We start from the raw sequence: 19,462 nt of genomic DNA, 5'->3' as shown, positions 1-19,462 counted from the left end.
AGATTCTGTATCCATTTGTTTCCTTTATTATTAATCATTTGAAAAGTTTAACATGGAATCTTTTTAATCATCTTCCAGTTATCATCCTTTTGTCATTTTAATATTAATACTTAATGTTTTCATCATCATCTTTATTTTCATCTCTCTCTCTCTCTCTCTCTCTCTCTCTCTCTCTCTCTCTCTCTCTCTCTCTCTCTCTCTCTCTGCCTTAATAACTATTATCATTTTCATCCTTTTAATTCTGTAATCATCTTGTGATGAATGAAATCAACCAATTAGAAAGTTAATCATCCTTTCATCACTTATTTACTTGCAAATGTAAAAGCCAATCAAGAATCAGTCATCATCATCATCTTCTTCTTTATCATCATCTTTACTCATCATCATCATTCACAGAGTGAGAGGTAATCATTTAAACTTGACTGCTCACTTGAACTAAATTATATCCTGGATTCTGTTCCCACCCACAACCTGAACATCAACTAGTGACAATTTAATGTTAATACTGATACTTAATCAAATGATCAACATATTGATCACTAATATCATGAAACTATTCAGAAACAATGAAGATGATGATACATGGAGTAAATTATCAATTGGAATCCCAAGAGAGAATCTAGAATATAAAAAGAGAAAAGGAGAAAAAAATTCGATACAACTTTTTTTCTGTTCTATTCTCTTTCAATATATTTCCCTCCTTTGCCACTTTGATATTTCTAATCACATTTTGATAACTCATATTAACAATAGATTCTGGTTTCTCTTTATCATCATAATTGTAACAATTTGATCATGATTAGTGATTCAAGTCACATTCATAACAAAAAACAAGAGAACCCAAAATTGTGAATGAAATAAAATCAGTGAGAAAAAAATTATCTCCAAAAATTATTAGTTTATTATTACGGTTATTAACCTATGAAAGGGCAAAGTTGAAACAAGATAATATTTATCATCATGCGAGAGAGAGAGAGAGAGAGAGAGATATGATAAATCATCATGAGCTATATTTAGGCCTTTGTTTCAACCTCCACCATGTTACTATCAACATGTAAACTTAAAGGATATTAACAAGATGATAATGTCTTATGGTCATTTCATGATTAGTGTTAGTTTAATGCTTTCAGTTTTTTTGTCTTTTTCTTTTATTATTATATTAGGATGAGGATGAGGATGATGATAATGATGACCCAACTAAGATGATAAGTATAATATAATTTATTGGCTATTTGCTTACCTAAAGATGTGTCCAATCAGCAAAAGATGAGCAAATATTTTGATGATCCATTGAAATGATGTTAACCTTGGTCGACAAGGTTCATTTTTATATTGACGATAATCTTGAATATACCTGGATGACCAAAATCATGTCCAGTGATGACCATGAAAAACATTGTTTCAGCAAAAGTAAACACAATCATGGACAATGTTATGTTGTATTTATATATGAATGAGTTGAAACAAGTTGAGTAAAGGTCAATTTTCATACATGAACCAGATGAATCCAAGTTTCGAGCCATTTTCATGGTGATTGTGGTCAAGCATTGGTCAGTTTGGTGGAATAGGAATACAAATATTGGAAAGAAAAATGTTTTTATATTAGTTATTAAATAATTTTGCAATGGATTAAATTTGTCTCTCTTGTAACAGTATCAAAGTTGAAAAAAGTTATCAAAAGCTCAGGTTAATCTATTATCATGAAATCATTTCTTATGATGAACTTGAAAGCTAAAGTATAGAAATCCTTTTTTTCACCCTGAAAGTTTCCTCTTGGTATATAACTTATTTATATTTTTCCCTTTTTTGCTGAAAATTCTGGTGATTATTCAGTTATGATGATATTCATGGTTGAAATGATAAAGTTTCTCTTATGAAATTTATTACCAAGCTGAGGAGGAATCGCTGGGTAAGGTTAGAATAAGTGAGATGCAAGAAAATAAAAGGGTTCGAACTCAGGAGAAAATTGATGAAAATGAATAAAGTTCAGTTTCTGATATCATGGAAAAAAAAGAAAGAGAAAAAACTTTTTGAACTTTTCGAAAAATGCAAAACAAAACAAAATATAAAAGAAATCAGATCATATTGGTGCTTAAAGAATATGAATCATGAGTTATCTTTAAATTCCAAAAGTTTCATCAGAGATTCATATTCACAATTTTTCAATTCTCATTTGAAGCTGACAAGTTGAAGAATCGGTGAACATGATAATTTCATGGACACTTTTAAACTTAAATCTTTGCTTATCAAAATAATCGTAGCGAACTTTTTTTTTATCTTTTCTCCTATTAATCATAATCATGGTGGATTAATTTGCTTGAGAACAAAAATCACATCAGAATTTAGATATTCATATTTCTCTCTCTCTCTCTCTCTCTCTCTTTCATGATTAACATTCCCTGTCATAAGAAATGAGATAAAACTGAGTGAAAAACTTTTCTCTAAATTCAAATCTCTTGTTTTCTACAATCTCCCCTGTTCATTATCACCCAAACTTCGAGCTCATTATCTTAACATTCTGTCATTTTTTGCCCACCCCACTCTCTCATCACCACCACAGCATCAATGATTAACTTTTAGTCATTTTTCTTGGTTAAATTTCCTATTCCATACCCGAATTCATGATGTAAAATCTCATGGATTAATCGTAATATGCATTTGTAATTAGTCCCTAACTCAAGTTCATATTTATCATAATAAATACAAAATCATCACCAAACTTAATGATATATAAATTCACAGCATGAAACAAGAACCATAATCATCTGAATGGTGATGGTGGTAAAAAAAACACCATGAAAAAAAAGACTAACAAGTTAAACATGAAGCAAAAGCCTCTCAACAAATCTGACAACATTTTCCCACCTCCTCCAACCATTACCATGAAAAAAGGGGCAAAGTTTCAACCTCTTCATTGTTTTTCATGGTATTTTTTTCACCCACAACAATGTCTATATATCCCCTTTTACTGTGGGTGTTGATGTTTAATGAACAATGAATAATATCATAAGCATCATGATAAACTTGGTGATACTGAACTACTAATTAACTTGAACACCTCATTGAATTTAATCATCAACAATTACATAATACATGATGCTGATGATGGTGATAAAAAATACAACCCAATCCTTTGAGATAATAATTACTCATCAACTGATTTTACCTGAACTTGAGATTCATTTATTTACCCACCAAGGGTAAATCATCATAATCATCGTGTATTATAATTACTCTTGAGTGAAAATATTAAACCATGTTGATTAATTACGATAATCTATTGGTATTATCATTTTGAAACACACAGTTAATTTATCCTGATATGAACTTTATTGGATAAGTTTCAATTTTTAATGTATTAAAGGTGAATTGAATAAATATTTGGAATGAGATTTCATTGAGTTATCACCATCATGATCATGATCATTATTAATGACAAATATTGACAGAATTAGCTGATAGTATTTCATTGTGAATTAGATTCTCATTCAACCTTTTTTTGTCTTTATTTTTGGTCTATGGGTTAATGTCTGAGATTCAGCAAGTTTCATCTGAAATTTATCATTTCTATCGTTCACTTTATCCAGTTAACCATGATAGAGATAAAATATTCTGATTCTGTATCAGATGATCATTGATGAGAGAGTGAGAGAGTGGAAATGTGTCATCTTCTCTATCTTCTTTATCTTTATCTTTATCTTCATTTCTATTTCAAATAATCTGGAAAGAGAAAGATAAATATGAAAACGAGAATCAAGATCCATCTTTATGGAAATGGAGGGAATGTTTTATCAGAATCATTGTCAGAATCGTCATCATTTATTGACATTTTGTGTTCAATAGGGAGAAAAGTAGATGATGGGTAGTGTGTGTGAGAGAGAGACAGAGAGATCAAAGATTATAAGGATAAAAGATAAGGATGAAGATGAAGATGAAGATGATTGTCACAATTTTCTTGTGATGTAACATGTAGATGTAATAAGGACATCCGGAGCCAGTTCCGAGGGACAAGCGATCTATCAATTCATTTTCCGGACTCATGAAGATCACTTGGAATGAAAAGTGAAGAAAAAACGGAAGAAAAAATGATGATGAGGGAAAAGGAAGTTGAAGATATAACTAAAAGATACGGAGATAAGAATTCATGATTCAGAGATTGAGATGATAAATATCAAGAGCCATGATCATTATCGTTAACATGATCATGTAATAGTTGCCAAAGTATCCAAATGAAATAAAGGGTTCATGAGATAATCAATTCAAAATGTAAACATAAAATGATAAGAGAAGGACAAAGCTTTGAAATTGAATAATTTATATACAAAATTCATGGTGAACATTATCATGAATATGGATTCTATCATTTTATGCATAAATATGTTGATAATTTTTTCAGAGTGAAACTATTACCGTCTCTCTCTCTCTCTCTCTCTCTCTTCCCATTTATTGTTAACCCATTTTATATCACTGGTTTCAATTCATTGCATGATAAAAGCATATTGATAACATGATATAAATCAAGAAACATGGGAAACCATTGAGTTTCCACAAGGGAATACAAGGATAAAACAAAAAAAAAGTTCTGAATCAGATCAGCAAAATCGTAGAGAGGGATTCAAATCATCCAACCTTTTGCATACAACAGATAACATGAATTTCCTGTCTAATATAACATTCCCAGGATCAAAGAGAGAGAGAGAGAGAAAGACAAAAATGAAAGTTTCCACCCTTCAATAACCCACCATTCAGAATGTTATCTGATTTACCATGATGATCGTTGGGTGGTGAAAACAATACAATTACTTATATCATCAAATGAGTTTAAAAGTAACATGAAAAAAAGATTAAAAATAGAAACCTGAATACAAATATCTTTTTTTTTCATTTCTATTGTTTAATATTTACAATCCACCTTCAACCTCCACCCACCACCCACCACTGCTCTCTCCCACTGACTGTGTTGCTTGGATATATTTTCATGACAGAAACAAAAAAAAATAACAACAATGTTAAACTATCACGCAATGTTATTTGGATGCTAAAGGTAAATGGATATAATATCATGAGAATGGATTGATATTGTATTCGTTATGAGACAATTTAAATTGTTGAGAGTGGGAAAATGAATGGGAGGGTGTATAAGAAAAGAGAGACAGAGTGGGAAACTCACCATTTGATACTGAATATGTTTACCAGTAAAAGTGGAATAAATAAAAATGTCGAAGTCAAAATGAACCATGTATGCTGATTTTCAAGGTAAAACAGGTAAACTAGTAAGGTGTTAATGATTACATTGAGGGTGGAAAAAATAAATGACACCAGTGGATAAATAAAGGATAATGTATTTTCCTTTGGTGTGAGTATTGATTGACCAGGAGCTGAATTACCACCGGTAAGACAATCATCACCAGGACCCATTAGCATACCTAATGGTGGTGAAGGTGAGGGTGTTGATGAGGAAAGAGGCGATGAATTATTATTATCATGGGAAGATGAGGATAAAATTTGTATTAATCCGGAATCTTTTTTAATCCCATCGGATGAGGTTGATGAGGTGACCATGTTTTTTGAATTTATTATTGAATTATAGTCACTATCATATTGATAACGGTAAAAAACTGGTACACTACCGTCATTGTCATAAATGTGTTGTTGGTGATGAGGATGATGTTGTTGTTGTTGTTGTTGTCGTTGTTGCTTTTGATGGTGATGATGCTGATTAAGATGATGTGGATGATTAGGTGGTGGTAGAGGTGGAAGGTGGGGTGGAAGTTGATTTGGTAAGTGATACATTATTCTAGAAACACAGATGAAAGTTTTTTCTCACTCAAGAAAAAGTTTCATTCAGAGTAACTTCATGGTGATGATTGAAAACACTTTTGAACAATTAGCTTGTTGTTCCTGTTTTTGTGTAAATCTGATTGAATTGATTAGTTAATTGTTGATACACTTGATTGACAAGATGATTGGTGATATTTTCCTTCAGGCTTGATTGTTGAAGTTAATTGTTTACACTTACACACACATAAACATGAGGTAATGATTTTGATTCCAAATTGAATTTATATTGAGAATTGAGAATTTTTTTTTCTCACTTATCATGAATGAAAAACTTTCCAAACTGAACTTCAAGTCTACTTTTCCACTCTTGGTTTGGTGGGAGTGGGTTTTGTCTCAACGGTGGGTGAGCTTAACTATTCTTGCGCAATGTAACCCACTCTTAAACGCAGACTCTTGATTAAGTTGATTGTTGGACAATCAAATTGTTGATATGATTAAATTGCTCTTCTTCTTGTTGATGTTGTTGTTTTAAATATATAAGATGATCAAATTATCTCGCGGGAAAAATAAATTGTCACAATTTAAGGAGAGTTAACTTTTTTTTTCATTTTAATTGCTGTCCAATAATTTGTTCAATAATTAATTTAATTTCTTCTGGTTTCTTTGTTCATTACAATATAACAAGGCTTAATTATTTTCTCTTCTTCTTCTTGATTAACTTAATTAACTACTTACCCTGAGTAAATTTGAATGAACAATTTAAATTAATAGGATTAAAGGTAAATACATAAGGTGATTTGACAATTAGATACAATTGGGAAAAAGTTTAAATTACAATTAATTATTCAAAGTATTTCAGTTGATTAGTTGGTGTTGTTGTTGTTGTTAAATTTTGCAATTAATTAATCATTATTATTAATAACAACTTTTTTTAATTAAACACATAAAAGACAAAACCAACAAGTTGATTGTAACGTTTAATTGTTAACAATTAACATACTGTTTTCCAATTAAAATGTTATCCAAAGAGACAAAGAAAAAGCAAAAAGCTTCAATCAATAGTTAACAATTAACTTTTTTTTTCGATGATTAAAATGATTAAGATTCTTGATGATGATGGTGATTAAAATTGTGACAACAATTAAAATATATTATATTTATATCACACGGAGTAAAATTGACAAATCAAATCAAATTATTTTGTTGTTGTTGTTTTTTTTGTTTGTTTTTGAATATTAATACTGATCAGATAAAATAGATTACAACTGATTAAGTGACAATTTAAAATTGTTTGCTAATTTAAAACACGCTACTAAATTAAATTAATTGTCATTGTTATTTAATATTATGTATGTATGTATATATATATATATTAATTGTTGATATATCTGGTGTTTTAATTGCTTAAATATAGACTAGACAATAACACAAGAAAAATTTGATTAATGAAATGAAATGAAATTATAATTGTAATTGTAATGTCAGAAAGGTGGAGAGAAAGGTTGGAAAAAGCTACAATTAATTGTAAACCATTGTAAACCAAAGGGGTTTGGGCTAATTGTTGAATATTGCTTTTTTAAATGGGCAAAATAAAATAATTCTGATAATTTGTTGATTGCTAGAGTAAATATAAATATATATATACACACACACAGTTTATCCTCATCTTTGTTTTTTTTTGTAAGGTGATCAAGTGATGATGATTTTGGTGGGTGATGGGTAATGGTGGTGGTGGTGGTGATTAAGGTGGGATGTTGCTGGTTAAGTTATAGTATCAGCGCCATAAACTAAACAATTAAGTAGATTAAATTTCAGCAAAAAATAAGAAGATGAGAAAAAAACAATTTTTTCGACTAAACAATTAACAAAAACATCGATGTGTGTAAATCACTTGAAACTTAACCTACAAACCAACAACAACACAAGAAAATAAAGACATTATAACTTACAGAGAGAGAGAGAGAGAGAAAGAGGATAAAAGGGAAAAGATGAAGGATAAAGACTGTATGTATAAAGATATTGCATCGTGATGGTGGGAGTGGGCAGGAGATGGTAGAGAGAGAGAGGGAGAGGGAGAGAGATGTAAGATGAGGAGTGTTTAAAGGTATATATATATGTGTGTGTGTGGATGGATAATAATCAGAGTAATATATGATATATGATAAATATGTGTGTGTATGTATATGTGGTTATAACGAAGATAATAATTAATATAATAATATCACCATGATGAAATAAAGCCAATAACCTCAACAATGGAACATGCAAAGTCTCCACTGGTACATAATGGTTTGTTATTAAAAGTATCACAACGTTCCGTTTTACCTTTGGTAAGATTTTCATCTAACCAAAGGCCAACTCCGTTACCAGCACCAATGGTAATCATTTTGGCATTAGCGGCCATAAAGAGTTGACATGAACAAGGAATGTTTCTCGTTTGGTCTGAACCATACTCTTTGGTACCAACCCAGGGATAATAAGCAACCTTTGGTTTTAATGTGAATAGGAATGTTTCCCCGGTACCGAAATATTGTTTCGCTGCGCCCTTACGATCAAATCCTAATCGATCAGACCATGAGGTTGAGCAAAAAGCACCGAAGATCTAAATTAAAAAGTGTAAAGAAAAAAAACAGAATAGAAAACAATTAGTCAAAATTACAATAATCAAGGTGAGAGAGAGAGGGGGAGAGAGAAAGAGAAAGAGAGAGAGAGAAAGAGGGAGAGAGGGAAAGGGAGACTCTCTTTAATTATCATCTGAGTCAACTTATTGTAAACTGTTTGCAATTAAAATGCAAATGATGTCTTGACGAAAGATCTTGATAAATGCAATCAATTGTCAAGAGATAAAAATATATCATCATGTAGACAGAGAAATACGAAAGAGATAATAAAATAAACACCTAATTTTACATTGGTAAATAAGGTTCAATTTTTATCTTCGTCATTATCTTCTTGAATTACAATGCTGAGAAAACTAAATTGGTTTAATTGGATTAATTTAACCAAATAGTTTCCTCTTCTTCCTGATCTCTTCATTTAAACTGTTATGATAATGCTGATTGTGGATCAATTGCTGTTAAATGTATTAAATTGTTGCTCAGTGATTTACTTTTCTCTTTTTCTCTCTTTCACACTCTCTCTCTCCCTCTCTCCCTCTTTCTCTCTAAATAATATTTTTTTACTTCTCCGCTCTTCTCACTCTATCTCTTTCTCTATCGATATTTTGTCTTTTCATCATGTTATCATCTCATCTTCATCAACACCATCACTATTATTTATGTTACTGTTAATGAAATTGGATTCTCTGATTATGAATCGATTAACTATCTCAAATTATCATATCGTAATAATGATAATATATTACAAAATCAAAAAGGTGAGTTAATCATAGCTATCAATTTGTTTTTGTTCATTTTGTTAATTTGATTTGTATGTTCAAATTAATCAACAATCAAGGATCAAATTTTTATCTTTATCTTTCCCTTTCTATTTTCCTTTCATCTCTTTTTTAAATACATACATATATATCTCTCTCTCTCTCTTCTCTCTGTCTTTTTACATGTCTTCCTTTGTGATTGTGGGTAGTGAAAGTTAATTGTTGGCATGATGATGATTTCATGATTGATATTATTATTTACCTCATTGTTGACTGTTTTTATGAGTAAAATTGATTGTTCAACAGTTTCATTTTTAGCATAAAATGTAGACAATGAATTTCCATGGACATCTGAACAGAAGATGATGACCGGTTCTTTGATGAGTGTTCTTTCAGGTATCCAATCCCAGAGTATATCTAATAATTGCCAATCACATATTGATGATTTAAGAGATCGTGGTGCTATCCGAGTACAATCAGATATTTTAACCGAATCAAGGCTGATCATTTCAAGTTTCCTTGATGAGGTTGGAGTAAGATCATTATAACCCAGATGATGTGAATGATGATAAGGTGATGGTGGAGCTGAGCGTATTTTAAATTTTTCCGTTCGGTGGGAGGCTTCCTTGTAGGTTCGGTCAATTTTTGAACGAGATAAACGTCGTAATTGGGTTGCCACGGTTATTAGCTCATCGGGTGTTAATTTGATTGTCTCACAAAAGGACAACATCAGGTCCAAGGTGAATGGTGACGAAGAGGATGTTGAAGATGATGAAGAGGAGGAGGAATTTGTTGTTGTTGTTGAAGTGTTATTGTAGGTGGTGTTTGATGTAGATGTTGATGTATTTGATGTATTAAAGTTGTTGGTGGCAGCAGCAGAAGTGGCAGAGGAACCATTGTTAATATTGTTGGTAGAGTTAATGTTGTTTAGGTTATTTATGTTGGTTGAAGTGTTATTAGTAATCATACCAAGACGAGAAGGTGGTGATACTGGTCTGGAATTTTTATACAATATTAATAATGTTAAACCAATACGATAAAGAAATTTTGTTCCTTCTACCAGGAAACAATCCATTATTCTGACAACATGTTCAAAGGGTAGACCAATGAAAATCCATTTTAACCAATCAAGGAAACAAGCGTCCATTTCATTTTCTTTAATCAAACGATCCCGTTGTTCAGTGAAAAAACCTCGCCTTGGAAGGAAACCAAATTTATTTGTTAATCGTAGTAGAACATAAGCTTGACGGACAATTTGGGTTCTCGATTGGGGCAATAGATAAGGTCCTTCTTTACCACCAATACCTGATGAAGGTGCTTCCAATAAATAGGTTAATGAGGTTAATGTTTGAGTAATGTCATAATAATGAAGAAAAAGAGCCGCAATTGGATATAATAATGGGCAAAGGGTAATCTCATTGTGTTTGAGAGCTAAAATCCATAGAATACGTTCAATTAATCTTTGTCCATCAGGGTTTAACTTAAAATAACGACAATAATTTGGATCAACAAAAGAAGGTAATTTACGAGGTAAATCACCAGGTAAACGATCGGTAATCATCCCATTAGAATATGATGTAGACAATTGTAATACCTGCATTTCAACAACACTTGCACCACCACCACCACCACCACTACTACGATTATTATTTTTACTATTATTTCTACCAGTAATTGATCCTTTATTAGTTGCACTTCCACCGCCACCAGTAATACCACTACTACCATCAACACCAACACCTCCTCCTCCTCCTCCTCCTCCTCCTCTATCAGATTGCCCGCCACCACCATCATTAACAAATACTGTTGCAGATGAGGAAGGTGAAAGTAAATTAGCTTTAAGGAGATCTTCAAATTGAGGCTCAGAGGTTGTTTTCTTATATGATCGACATAAAGATGGCCATAAATTGGTACGAATTGGTGAATTACAGGGGATCTGGAATTTTCGACACAGAGTTTTCAACTTTGACTGGTTACGGGATTTTACCCATTCCTCCAGAGGAGGATTATTATAAACATTTATTATAAACATTGTAATCACAATCAGTGTTTAATTAGTTAGATAACAACAGAGAGAAAGCGAGAAAAAGAGAGAGAGATAGAGATAGAGATAGAGATAGAGGGAGAGAGAGAGAGAGAAAAAAAGAAAACAATTTACAACCACCAAGCAAAAAAAGAAAAACAAAACACCAATTAATAATAAAAAATTTATTCTCTCTTTATGACTTTAGAAGAGAATTAAAAGAGAAACATTTTATTCTCTATCCGCTAGGGGGCGCATCGAATTAGAAGAAAATCTTAACCCAAGCCGAGAATCGATGAGCCGGTAGATTAACAGCTTAAGAATTTTTTCTTCTTTTTTGTTTTGTTTTGATTGAGAATTTTTCTTTTTTTTTAATTAATTAATGTTAATTATCTTCATTTTCTTTTTCACCTTTAACCTTTTGACTTGATTAATGTTCCATGAATAACTAGAGAAAACTGTTTACTGTCAACTATTCGTTTCGCTTTGTTTATTCATCATCGATTCGTTTGTTAGATTGTGACATTTGTTTGTTTTTTTCTTTCTCTCTTGTTTGGTTTCAAGTTTGGAATTAATTTTAAATATGTTTCATTGATTTATTTTTATATTCTTTTCAAATGAATCAGATTAATTTTGTCTAATTGTGGTGGTGATTATCATCATGTTTCCGGTTTTCTTTTTCTGGAGATTTATAATCTAATTATAAATTTAATCTCTGTGTGTTGTGTTCATCATCATGATCTTTGGATGGATTTTGATTTTTTTGAGAATTGATTTTCTATTTTTATAATTGTTGATGATTCAATTGGTTTACCAATGGTTAAAGTAATTCTCTATTATGATTAGAAATTGTTGGAAATTAATCAGATCGGATCAATCTTTTCGCCGGGAAAAGAGTGATGTTCAATTACTGTTACGGATCAATTGGATTGTCAACAAATAGACCAGCCGAACAAACAAAATTACATGTAATCATTGGAGGTAATCAATTTGATGATAGCTGTTGATTGTCACAATTAGACAAAGAAGATGATGAAGAAAAGAAATCATCAATTGGAAAATCAATTGAATTTATCACACCAATGAGAAACAATTAGATGATCAGATGATTTAAATGAGCAACTTTCTTGATTGACTGATTGTCTAAATTAAAAGCCACGGATTCTTTTGGATTAATCCAGTTAATTTAAAAGTAATTGTTGTGCAACATTGTTGACTAATTGAATGTTTATTTGATTTACTCTAATTTCTTTAACGGTTAACATTTTTTTTCTTTGTTTAACTTTTATCTCTCAGGATTGTGACTCCATTTAGATTGTGATTCTTTCACTGCCAACCCGTTGGTACGTAAATTAAATTGTGCCCTATCAAGACGGAGAAGTGAAAAAATCGCGTGGTGGTTACTATGGATAACCAGGAAAAAGTGACCATTCCCTGTCCATGGGATAGTGCTAATTTCTGGTCTCGAACTTCATTCGCGTAAGTACAACAAAAAGAGATGAACGAATCTAACTAATTGATTGACTTTTTGCTCTATTAATTTTACAGTTGGAATTTATCCTTATTCAAGAGAGGATATAAAAAAGATTTGGAGCTAACCGATATGTACCGATGTAGTACCAGCGATGAAGCGGACAAAGTTTACAATAAATTGTCTGTGTAAGTGACAAATTCCCGTATTGGGATAAGATCATTTTCTGTTGGAAATTTACTTAGAAAATCTTATTATCCTACACAGAGAATGGGCCAAGGAGATGAAGAAAAAGCAACCAAGCTTAGCGAGAGCTTTACTTAGAGCATTTGGTTATCGTTACATGTTAATCTCATTTCTTATTCTTGGCTATGAGGTACAAAGAGAACGAGAGAACCGACAATCAGTTTATTAGTTTCTTGATTGTATTTGTATATTTAATGATTTTTTGCTTCTCTCCATTTTGTTTACTCACAGGATTTTTTCATTCGGATTATTCAACCTTTCTTTCTTGGTGCAATAGTTAATTACTTTGGTAGAGGAATAGAAAAGGAAAAAGAATCAAATAATTTACTCTATTACACCATTGGATTCTGTTTCTGTTCCATATCGTTTGTTGTTACTCATCATCCATGGTTCGCAAATGCTGCTCGATACGGAATGAAGGCTCGAGTTGCCGTTCAACGATTAATGTTAGATAAACTGTTAACCCTTTCGAAATCATCTATTCTCAACAATGAGATTGGTCAAATTGTTAACCTAATGTCCAACGATGTTCAAAGGTTTGATGAGGTAAGAGACTGATTACCTGATTCTCAGATTATTATTATTATGAACATTTTGTTATTAATTGTTTTGTTATGAAATTGTAACAGTGCTCTTGGTTTTTACCTTATATGATTATTGCTCCTATTCAAACGATTATCATTTCTTTCATTATTTGGTCTTATATTGGTTACTCTTATTTAGCCGGATTTGCGGTCATTTGTATTTTCGTCCCTTTTCAATTATTGATGGGCTCATCTTTTGGGAAAACCCGACGGAATACCGCTGGTTTTACCGATGAACGGATAAGAACAATGACTGAAGTACTTTCTGGAATTAAAGTGATCAAAATGTACTCATGGGAAAAACCTTTTGCCGATATGGTTCAATCGTTACGAGAGTAATTATTATTATTATTAATATCACATTATCATTATTTTCTTAACTGATAATTGTTTCTTTTTTCTCTCGATCTTTTCCAGGAAAGAAGTTAAAAGTATCAAATGGTTCTGTTTTCTTCGTGCCATCAATATGTCACTTTCGTTTGTCACCACTCGAGTTATCATCTTCTCATGTTTTGTTACCCATATACTACGAGGTTTCCCGTTGAAAGCTGATGCCATTTTCGTAACTTTGGCTTTATTCAATACGCTTCGGATAACGTTGACACTTCAATTTCCTCAAGCGGTTTCAACCTTTTTCGAAGCACTGGTTTCATGTAAACGAATTACGGTAGGTTTACCTGTATATAGATTTCCATCATCTAGTGTTAAAATTTATTCTCTCTTTTAGTCCTTGTTAGTATTGGAAAATGTTGTCAATTCAAATTCGATTGCTGTTGATAATCCGGTCGAGACTCGATTTGTGCACATTGATAAATTAACTTCTTATTGGGATCCATCTGATGACGATTCTTGTCTGGAAAATATTAACTTACAAGTAAATCAAGGTGATCTTATGGTGATTATTGGTTCTACCGGGAGTGGGAAAACTTCCCTACTGTTGGCAATTCTTGACGAGATTCACAATAAGACTGGTAGAGTTATACGAAATGGTACAATTTCTTATGCTTCACAGGAAATTTGGTCTTTCAATGCAAGTATTAGGGAAAATATTCTTTTCGGTCAACCATTTAATCCCGAAAGATACAAACGTGTACTCGCAGCGAGTACTCTGGAGCGTGATATCATGTCCTTACCCTTTGGTGATTCCACCTTAGTTGGTGAGAGAGGTATTGGTCTTAGTGGTGGTCAAAGAGCGAGAGTTTCTCTTGCCAGGTAAATTATCAATCAAAATCATTTCATTCCAATTTCAACTAATCAATTGAATCTATTACATTTTTCAGAGCAATTTATCGTGAAGCTGATATTTACCTTCTTGATGATCCTTTGAGTGCTGTTGATGCTCATGTTGCAAATCTTATATTTGAACGGTAAGACATTTTGATTGGCTGATTGTTAATGACAAGCGATTAATATGATTGACGTAATTAATTCATTTTTATCGTCATTCTTATTTGCCTTTTTTCTTAGGTGTATTAGAGATTTTCTTTCTGGAAAAGCGGTTTTATTGGTAACCCATCAAATTCAATTCTTACAGAAAGCTAGTAAAATTGTTTTAATGCACGACGGTAAAGCGACCTTGTTTAATTCCCTTACTGAACTTCAAGCAGCCAAAGTTGATTTAGTCAGTGAAATATCAAAGGAAACAGCTAAAAGTAAATTGATTAAGGCCAAAAGAGCTCGAAAACGGGCTGAAAAACAACGTAAATCAAAAGACGTGGCACATTCACCGGTCAACTCAACTCCATCTCGAGATTCAACCGCTTCCCAACTTTCCGTGGGCTCTATGCCTATGGGAGCGATTGATATTGTCCCAATTATGCAACCATCACCTGAAGTTGAACAATATTCTAGAGGAACAGTTAAAACTAAAGTATATTGGGCTTATCTGAAATCGGGGGCCAATTGTTTCCTTGGATTAGCAACATTGGCTACCAATATATTGTCCCAAGTATTTTTCACCTCTAATGACCTTTGGCTATCCAATTGGACGGATTCCTTTTCTGGTTCATTAATGAAAAAATTTCGAGACAATTTAATCATGGAATGGCTTTGGTCTCGATCACCAGTTGGGTTTTACAGTTTACCAATCATGGACTTTGAATCGGCTGGTTATCGGTCTGATGTTCCCGATTCGCAAGATCCTAATTTAACATATAACATTGGCATCTATTCATCATTAATCATCGGACTTTTTGTAACCAGTATTCTAAGGTCAACTTTACTTTTCCGTATCTGTAACAATGCCTCGATTAACCTTCACAATGTCATCTTTTATCGTGTCCTACGATCACCAATGTCACTCTTCGAGTCTAATCCGATAGGCAGAATTTTAAATCGCTTCTCTAGAGATCTTTCAATCATCGATGAACTTTTACCATCAACTGCGTTTGATTTAATTCTGGTAAGTTAATCATCAATTATCAATCAATCAATTTTTTTCTCTCTCTTCCTTTGTTAAATTGTTGTTATTCTTTCTCATTTAGAATTCATTTACTGCAATTGGTTGTATATTTGTTATTGCCTATGTTTCACCTTCATTAATTATTCCAGCCATTTTCTTGTTGATTAGTGTACTTGCATTAAGAAAGTTTTATATCCGCTCAGGGAGAGACATTAAAAGACTTGAATCAGTTGGTAATTAAGTTAATTAAACATTATCCTTGTTACAATTATCTAACAAGTGACAACAATAATTGTGACATGTTTATAATGTTGAACCTCCTTCACTCATTACCATTTACTTTAATTTAATATATCTAACAAGTAAATTGTTTTAACAATCAAGTAATACAATTTGTTTAATGGGTTTTCCACTCATTAAACTTTTACAAGATCATCATCTTGATTATCATCACTATTACCTTAATCATTTCGATTGATTGAATCTTAAGATCTACGATGATGATGATGATGATGATGATGATTGTTTTTCCTCTTGTATAATTTGTATTTTTAAATAATTAATTTGATTGTTTTCTTTTGTTTTTGTTTTTTCTCATTAGCTCGAAGTCCGGTTTATTCGTTAATCCAATCAATTGTCGAAGGAATTGTAACAATTAGATCATATAAAGTGGAAGATTTATTTTGCCGTCGATTTGAGGCTCACCTTAATGATCATTCGGGTACCTGGTTCACCTTTATTTGTGCTTCAAGAGCATTGGGAGTTTTCACTGATTATTTTTGTCTACTATACATAATCATTGTTACCACTGTAATTGTCACCATCACTCAAGGTAAACATTGTCAATCTACTGATATCAACCACTTAATCAATTAGCGTCTGTGTTAAATGATTGATAATCATCTTGACTTGGAAATCATTTCCTGTGTGATTTTTTTTCTATCTACAACCATAAATCATCGTAAAGATTTTTACTTGATTAGCTAATTAGTTTTCTTACCTCTTTATACTTATACTTTTGATTTAGATAATGCTCCTGGAGAAGTTGGTGTTGCCCTTTCATCGGTGGTCATTCTTATCGGTCTTTTCCAATGGTCTGTTCGTCAATCAGCTGAATTTGAGAGTCAAATGACTGCCGTTGAACGAGTCATTGAATATACTGAGATAGAAACTGAAGCTCCTCCAATTACTGATGTTATCCCACCAGCGACTTGGCCTGATTCTGGTGCCATTGAATTTGAACATGTTAGTCTTAAATATCCATCAGCGATTAAACCAACACTTGAAGATATCAATATAACCATAAAGCCTAAAGAAAAGATTGGAGTAGTGGGTCGAACAGGAGCTGGAAAAAGTTCCCTCTTGTCGTGTCTTTTCAGAATCGTCGAACCGAAAGGTTCAATAACTATCGATAAAGTCAATATCATGAGTCTTGGATTGGACACTCTTCGTAAAAAAATCTCAATCATTCCACAAGAAGCAGTTCTATTTGCTGGTACAATTCGTTACAATCTAGATCCATTTAAAGAGCACTCAGATGCCGAAATTTGGGAAGCTTTGGGCGATGTTCAATTACGAGAAACTGTTGATGAGTTTAATGGAAAATTAGAGTATGAAATTCGTGAAGGTGGAAGTAACTTTTCGGTGGGTCAACGGCAATTGGTCTGTTTGGCTCGAGCTTTGCTTCGTAATAACAAAATTCTTGTCATCGACGAGGCTACCGCTAATGTGGACTATTCAACTGATCTTGTTATTCAAAATACGATTAGAACCAAATTCTCTGAATGTACAACACTTACGATTGCACATCGATTAAATACCATAATTGACTCGGATCGTGTTCTGGTAATTAATCAAATTAACTTTCCACTGTTCAAAAGAAATCTAATCATGTTTCTTTCTACAGGTTCTAGATGCTGGTCAAGTTGCCGAATTTGATTCACCATTTAATTTACTTAAAGATAAATCGACATTATTTTCAAAATTAGTTTCACAAACGGGCAAAGCGATGGCACGAAAACTACGACATGCAGCCGATGAATTTGAAAAAGCCCGACAACGAGGTGTCCAAGTTATGTTCAGAGAACTGGTCAAGCCGAAAACGAAAACATTACCTCTTCCCAATCAAATGATTTCACCAAAGAAAAAATAATTTCACTTCCTTACTCATTTGTAATATTATCCTTTTTAATATAATCCTTAATTGTCAACAATTGATTGTTATACTTTTCCCTTTCCATTTTTTTCTATGACTACAATAATTTTTTTCTAATCAATCATATCATTTCAACTTTGGTGACATAACTATTTTCTCATTTTTATGATGATCATCATTATTTTAAAAAGTTAACCAATGATATATGAAAGCTTTCAAATCCAAAGCTTGACCAAATAGTGGACACTCACTCACACACCCAAGGTAATAACATTTCAACTTACTGAGATGATTTATCTGAATCTTGTCGATGCTCAAGATTGTTGACATTTTCCCATCTCTCTCTCTCACTGACCGATCTACTTTCCCGCCCTGTTATCAAAATAATAACATTAATGATGAAATTCACTAACGATAATAAACTGGAGAAACAAAAAAATGTGAAATCGTTTCAAAGAAAGAAGAAGAGAGAACAGAAAAAAATCGAACAAGAAAAGTTCTAAATGGACTTTAAGAACGTAAGAGTAAATCTTGAGAAGAGAAGTTATTTTTTTCTCTTCCATCTGTATTTCGAAACTGATGGTGGGAAAGTTACATGGAAAGGATATAATAACAGAAAGGAAACAACAACAGGAAATAAGAGAAAGTGGACAATGGTCAATATATAAAAAAGCATCAATATTAGAACATGAGATCGAGTCACACCTTCGTTTAATACTTTTGGTCAGAAAACTCACAGAAAGACACACTCACATGAAGGAAGAGATAAAGACGATGGACATGATGAATTCTTATTCCGTTTCTTAGTTTGCTCTCTTTTTTATGATGATGACCAATAAGGAGATGGTCAAATGGCTGATCCAAAAAGAAAAGATTTTTTCCTTTTTTTCTAAAAGAGATAAAGTTCTGAGGGAAAAAAAGATTTTTCTTCCTTCTCAACATCATGATTCTGTTTCTATCCCTCTGATGTACACCTTCTTGATTCAGAATCATGATGGAAACTTGAAAATATTGGATTTTCCTTCTTATTTATCTTCATGTGAACAAATTATTATTCTCAATGAAATATCATGAAATATTTATCATGAATTTTGAATCAGAATAACAAATGACAGTCAATATACTCTCAGTGGATGATGACACGTCTTTTCATTGCCTTTCTTTATCACCATTGAATCGTTTATCCATATAAACCCTCAGGGTAAAATGCAAGAGAGAGAGAGAGAGAGAGTAAAACTCTGAGTAATCTTTTCATTTGATTGAATAAATGATTTAGAGAATGATGAGAATGCTAATCATCATCATGAGAATAATCATGAAACCTTCTTGAAACAATTCGAGAGACAGAGTGAGAATTAATTCCAATGGTACCAAAAATCCTGCAACTTTTTTTTCTCTCTCTCTCTCGTTCATATATTTACCAAT

The 19,462-nt window shown here is 32.2% G+C and overlaps 3 protein-coding genes across 6 annotated transcripts; 1 reads left to right on the top strand and 2 right to left on the bottom strand.

The window, feature by feature from the left end:
* Positions 1-701: 701 nt before the first annotated feature.
* Positions 702-6,243, bottom strand: LOC128389319 (probable serine/threonine-protein kinase MARK-A). Of its 2 annotated transcripts, none has more exons than XM_053348879.1 (2): positions 5,171-6,243; positions 702-1,354 (listed from the first exon to the last, which is right to left on the bottom strand). In XM_053348879.1, exons 1-2 carry the CDS (start codon positions 5,791-5,793, stop codon positions 1,237-1,239), a joined length of 741 nt encoding a protein of 246 aa, XP_053204854.1. In that variant the 5' UTR covers positions 5,794-6,243; the 3' UTR covers positions 702-1,236. The 2 variants fall into 2 exon arrangements, with proteins under 2 accessions (XP_053204854.1, XP_053204855.1); XM_053348880.1 differs by lacking the exon at positions 702-1,354 and adding an exon at positions 3,088-3,720.
* A 129-nt stretch (positions 6,244-6,372) lies between these two features.
* LOC128389318 (GTPase-activating protein skywalker-like) lies at positions 6,373-11,442 on the bottom strand. The gene is made up of 2 exons (XM_053348878.1): positions 9,420-11,442; positions 6,373-8,383 (listed from the first exon to the last, which is right to left on the bottom strand). Exons 1-2 carry the CDS (start codon positions 11,187-11,189, stop codon positions 8,003-8,005), a joined length of 2,151 nt encoding a protein of 716 aa, XP_053204853.1. The 5' UTR covers positions 11,190-11,442; the 3' UTR covers positions 6,373-8,002.
* LOC128389316 (ATP-binding cassette sub-family C member 4-like) lies at positions 8,828-19,110 on the top strand. 3 transcript variants are annotated; one of them, XM_053348874.1, is made up of 15 exons: positions 8,828-9,157; positions 12,027-12,372; positions 12,477-12,659; positions 12,729-12,839; positions 12,919-13,027; positions 13,129-13,443; positions 13,527-13,816; positions 13,899-14,148; positions 14,209-14,693; positions 14,762-14,848; positions 14,949-15,882; positions 15,965-16,115; positions 16,484-16,714; positions 16,910-17,727; positions 17,789-19,110. In XM_053348874.1, the coding sequence occupies exons 3-15, from the start codon at positions 12,586-12,588 to the stop codon at positions 18,032-18,034; spliced, it is 4,101 nt and encodes a 1,366-aa protein (XP_053204849.1). In that variant the 5' UTR covers positions 8,828-9,157; positions 12,027-12,372; positions 12,477-12,585; the 3' UTR covers positions 18,035-19,110. The 3 variants fall into 3 exon arrangements, with proteins under 3 accessions (XP_053204849.1, XP_053204848.1, XP_053204850.1); XM_053348873.1 differs by lacking the exon at positions 8,828-9,157 and having other exon boundaries at positions 11,746-12,372; XM_053348875.1 differs by lacking the exons at positions 8,828-9,157; positions 12,027-12,372; positions 12,477-12,659; positions 12,729-12,839; positions 12,919-13,027 and having other exon boundaries at positions 13,303-13,443; positions 13,621-13,816; positions 17,789-19,105.
* Positions 19,111-19,462: the final 352 nt, after the last annotated feature.

This window comes from Panonychus citri, unplaced genomic scaffold, assembly GCF_014898815.1.
Source record: "Panonychus citri isolate SS breed McGregor unplaced genomic scaffold, ASM1489881v1 Contig00108, whole genome shotgun sequence".
Lineage (NCBI taxonomy): Eukaryota > Metazoa > Arthropoda > Arachnida > Trombidiformes > Tetranychidae > Panonychus > Panonychus citri.
The sequence above is the reverse complement of the archived record's forward strand: the minus strand, read 5'-3'. Positions and strand labels throughout refer to the sequence as shown.

What these genes read in the sequence shown, in the direction of transcription:
- LOC128389318 (XM_053348878.1), bottom strand. Translation starts at nt 11,189, where the DNA reads ATGTTTATAATAAATGTTTATAATAATCCTCCTCTGGAGGAATGGGTA. An exon ending in TAAAAACAGTCAACAATGAG is followed by an intron (nt 8,384 to 9,419) that starts GTAAATAATAAT and finishes TTTTTAATTTAG; the next exon opens with ATCTTCGGTGCTTTTTGCTC.
- LOC128389319 (XM_053348879.1), bottom strand. Translation starts at nt 5,793, where the DNA reads ATGTATCACTTACCAAATCAACTTCCACCCCACCTTCCACCTCTACCA. An exon ending in AACATATTCAGTATCAAATG is followed by an intron (nt 1,355 to 5,170) that starts GTGAGTTTCCCA and finishes TTGGTCATCCAG; the next exon opens with GTATATTCAAGATTATCGTC.
- LOC128389316 (XM_053348874.1), top strand. Translation starts at nt 12,586, where the DNA reads ATGGATAACCAGGAAAAAGTGACCATTCCCTGTCCATGGGATAGTGCT. An exon ending in GTTTACAATAAATTGTCTGT is followed by an intron (nt 12,840 to 12,918) that starts GTAAGTGACAAA and finishes TATCCTACACAG; the next exon opens with AGAATGGGCCAAGGAGATGA. An exon ending in TTGACTCGGATCGTGTTCTG is followed by an intron (nt 17,728 to 17,788) that starts GTAATTAATCAA and finishes TTCTTTCTACAG; the next exon opens with GTTCTAGATGCTGGTCAAGT.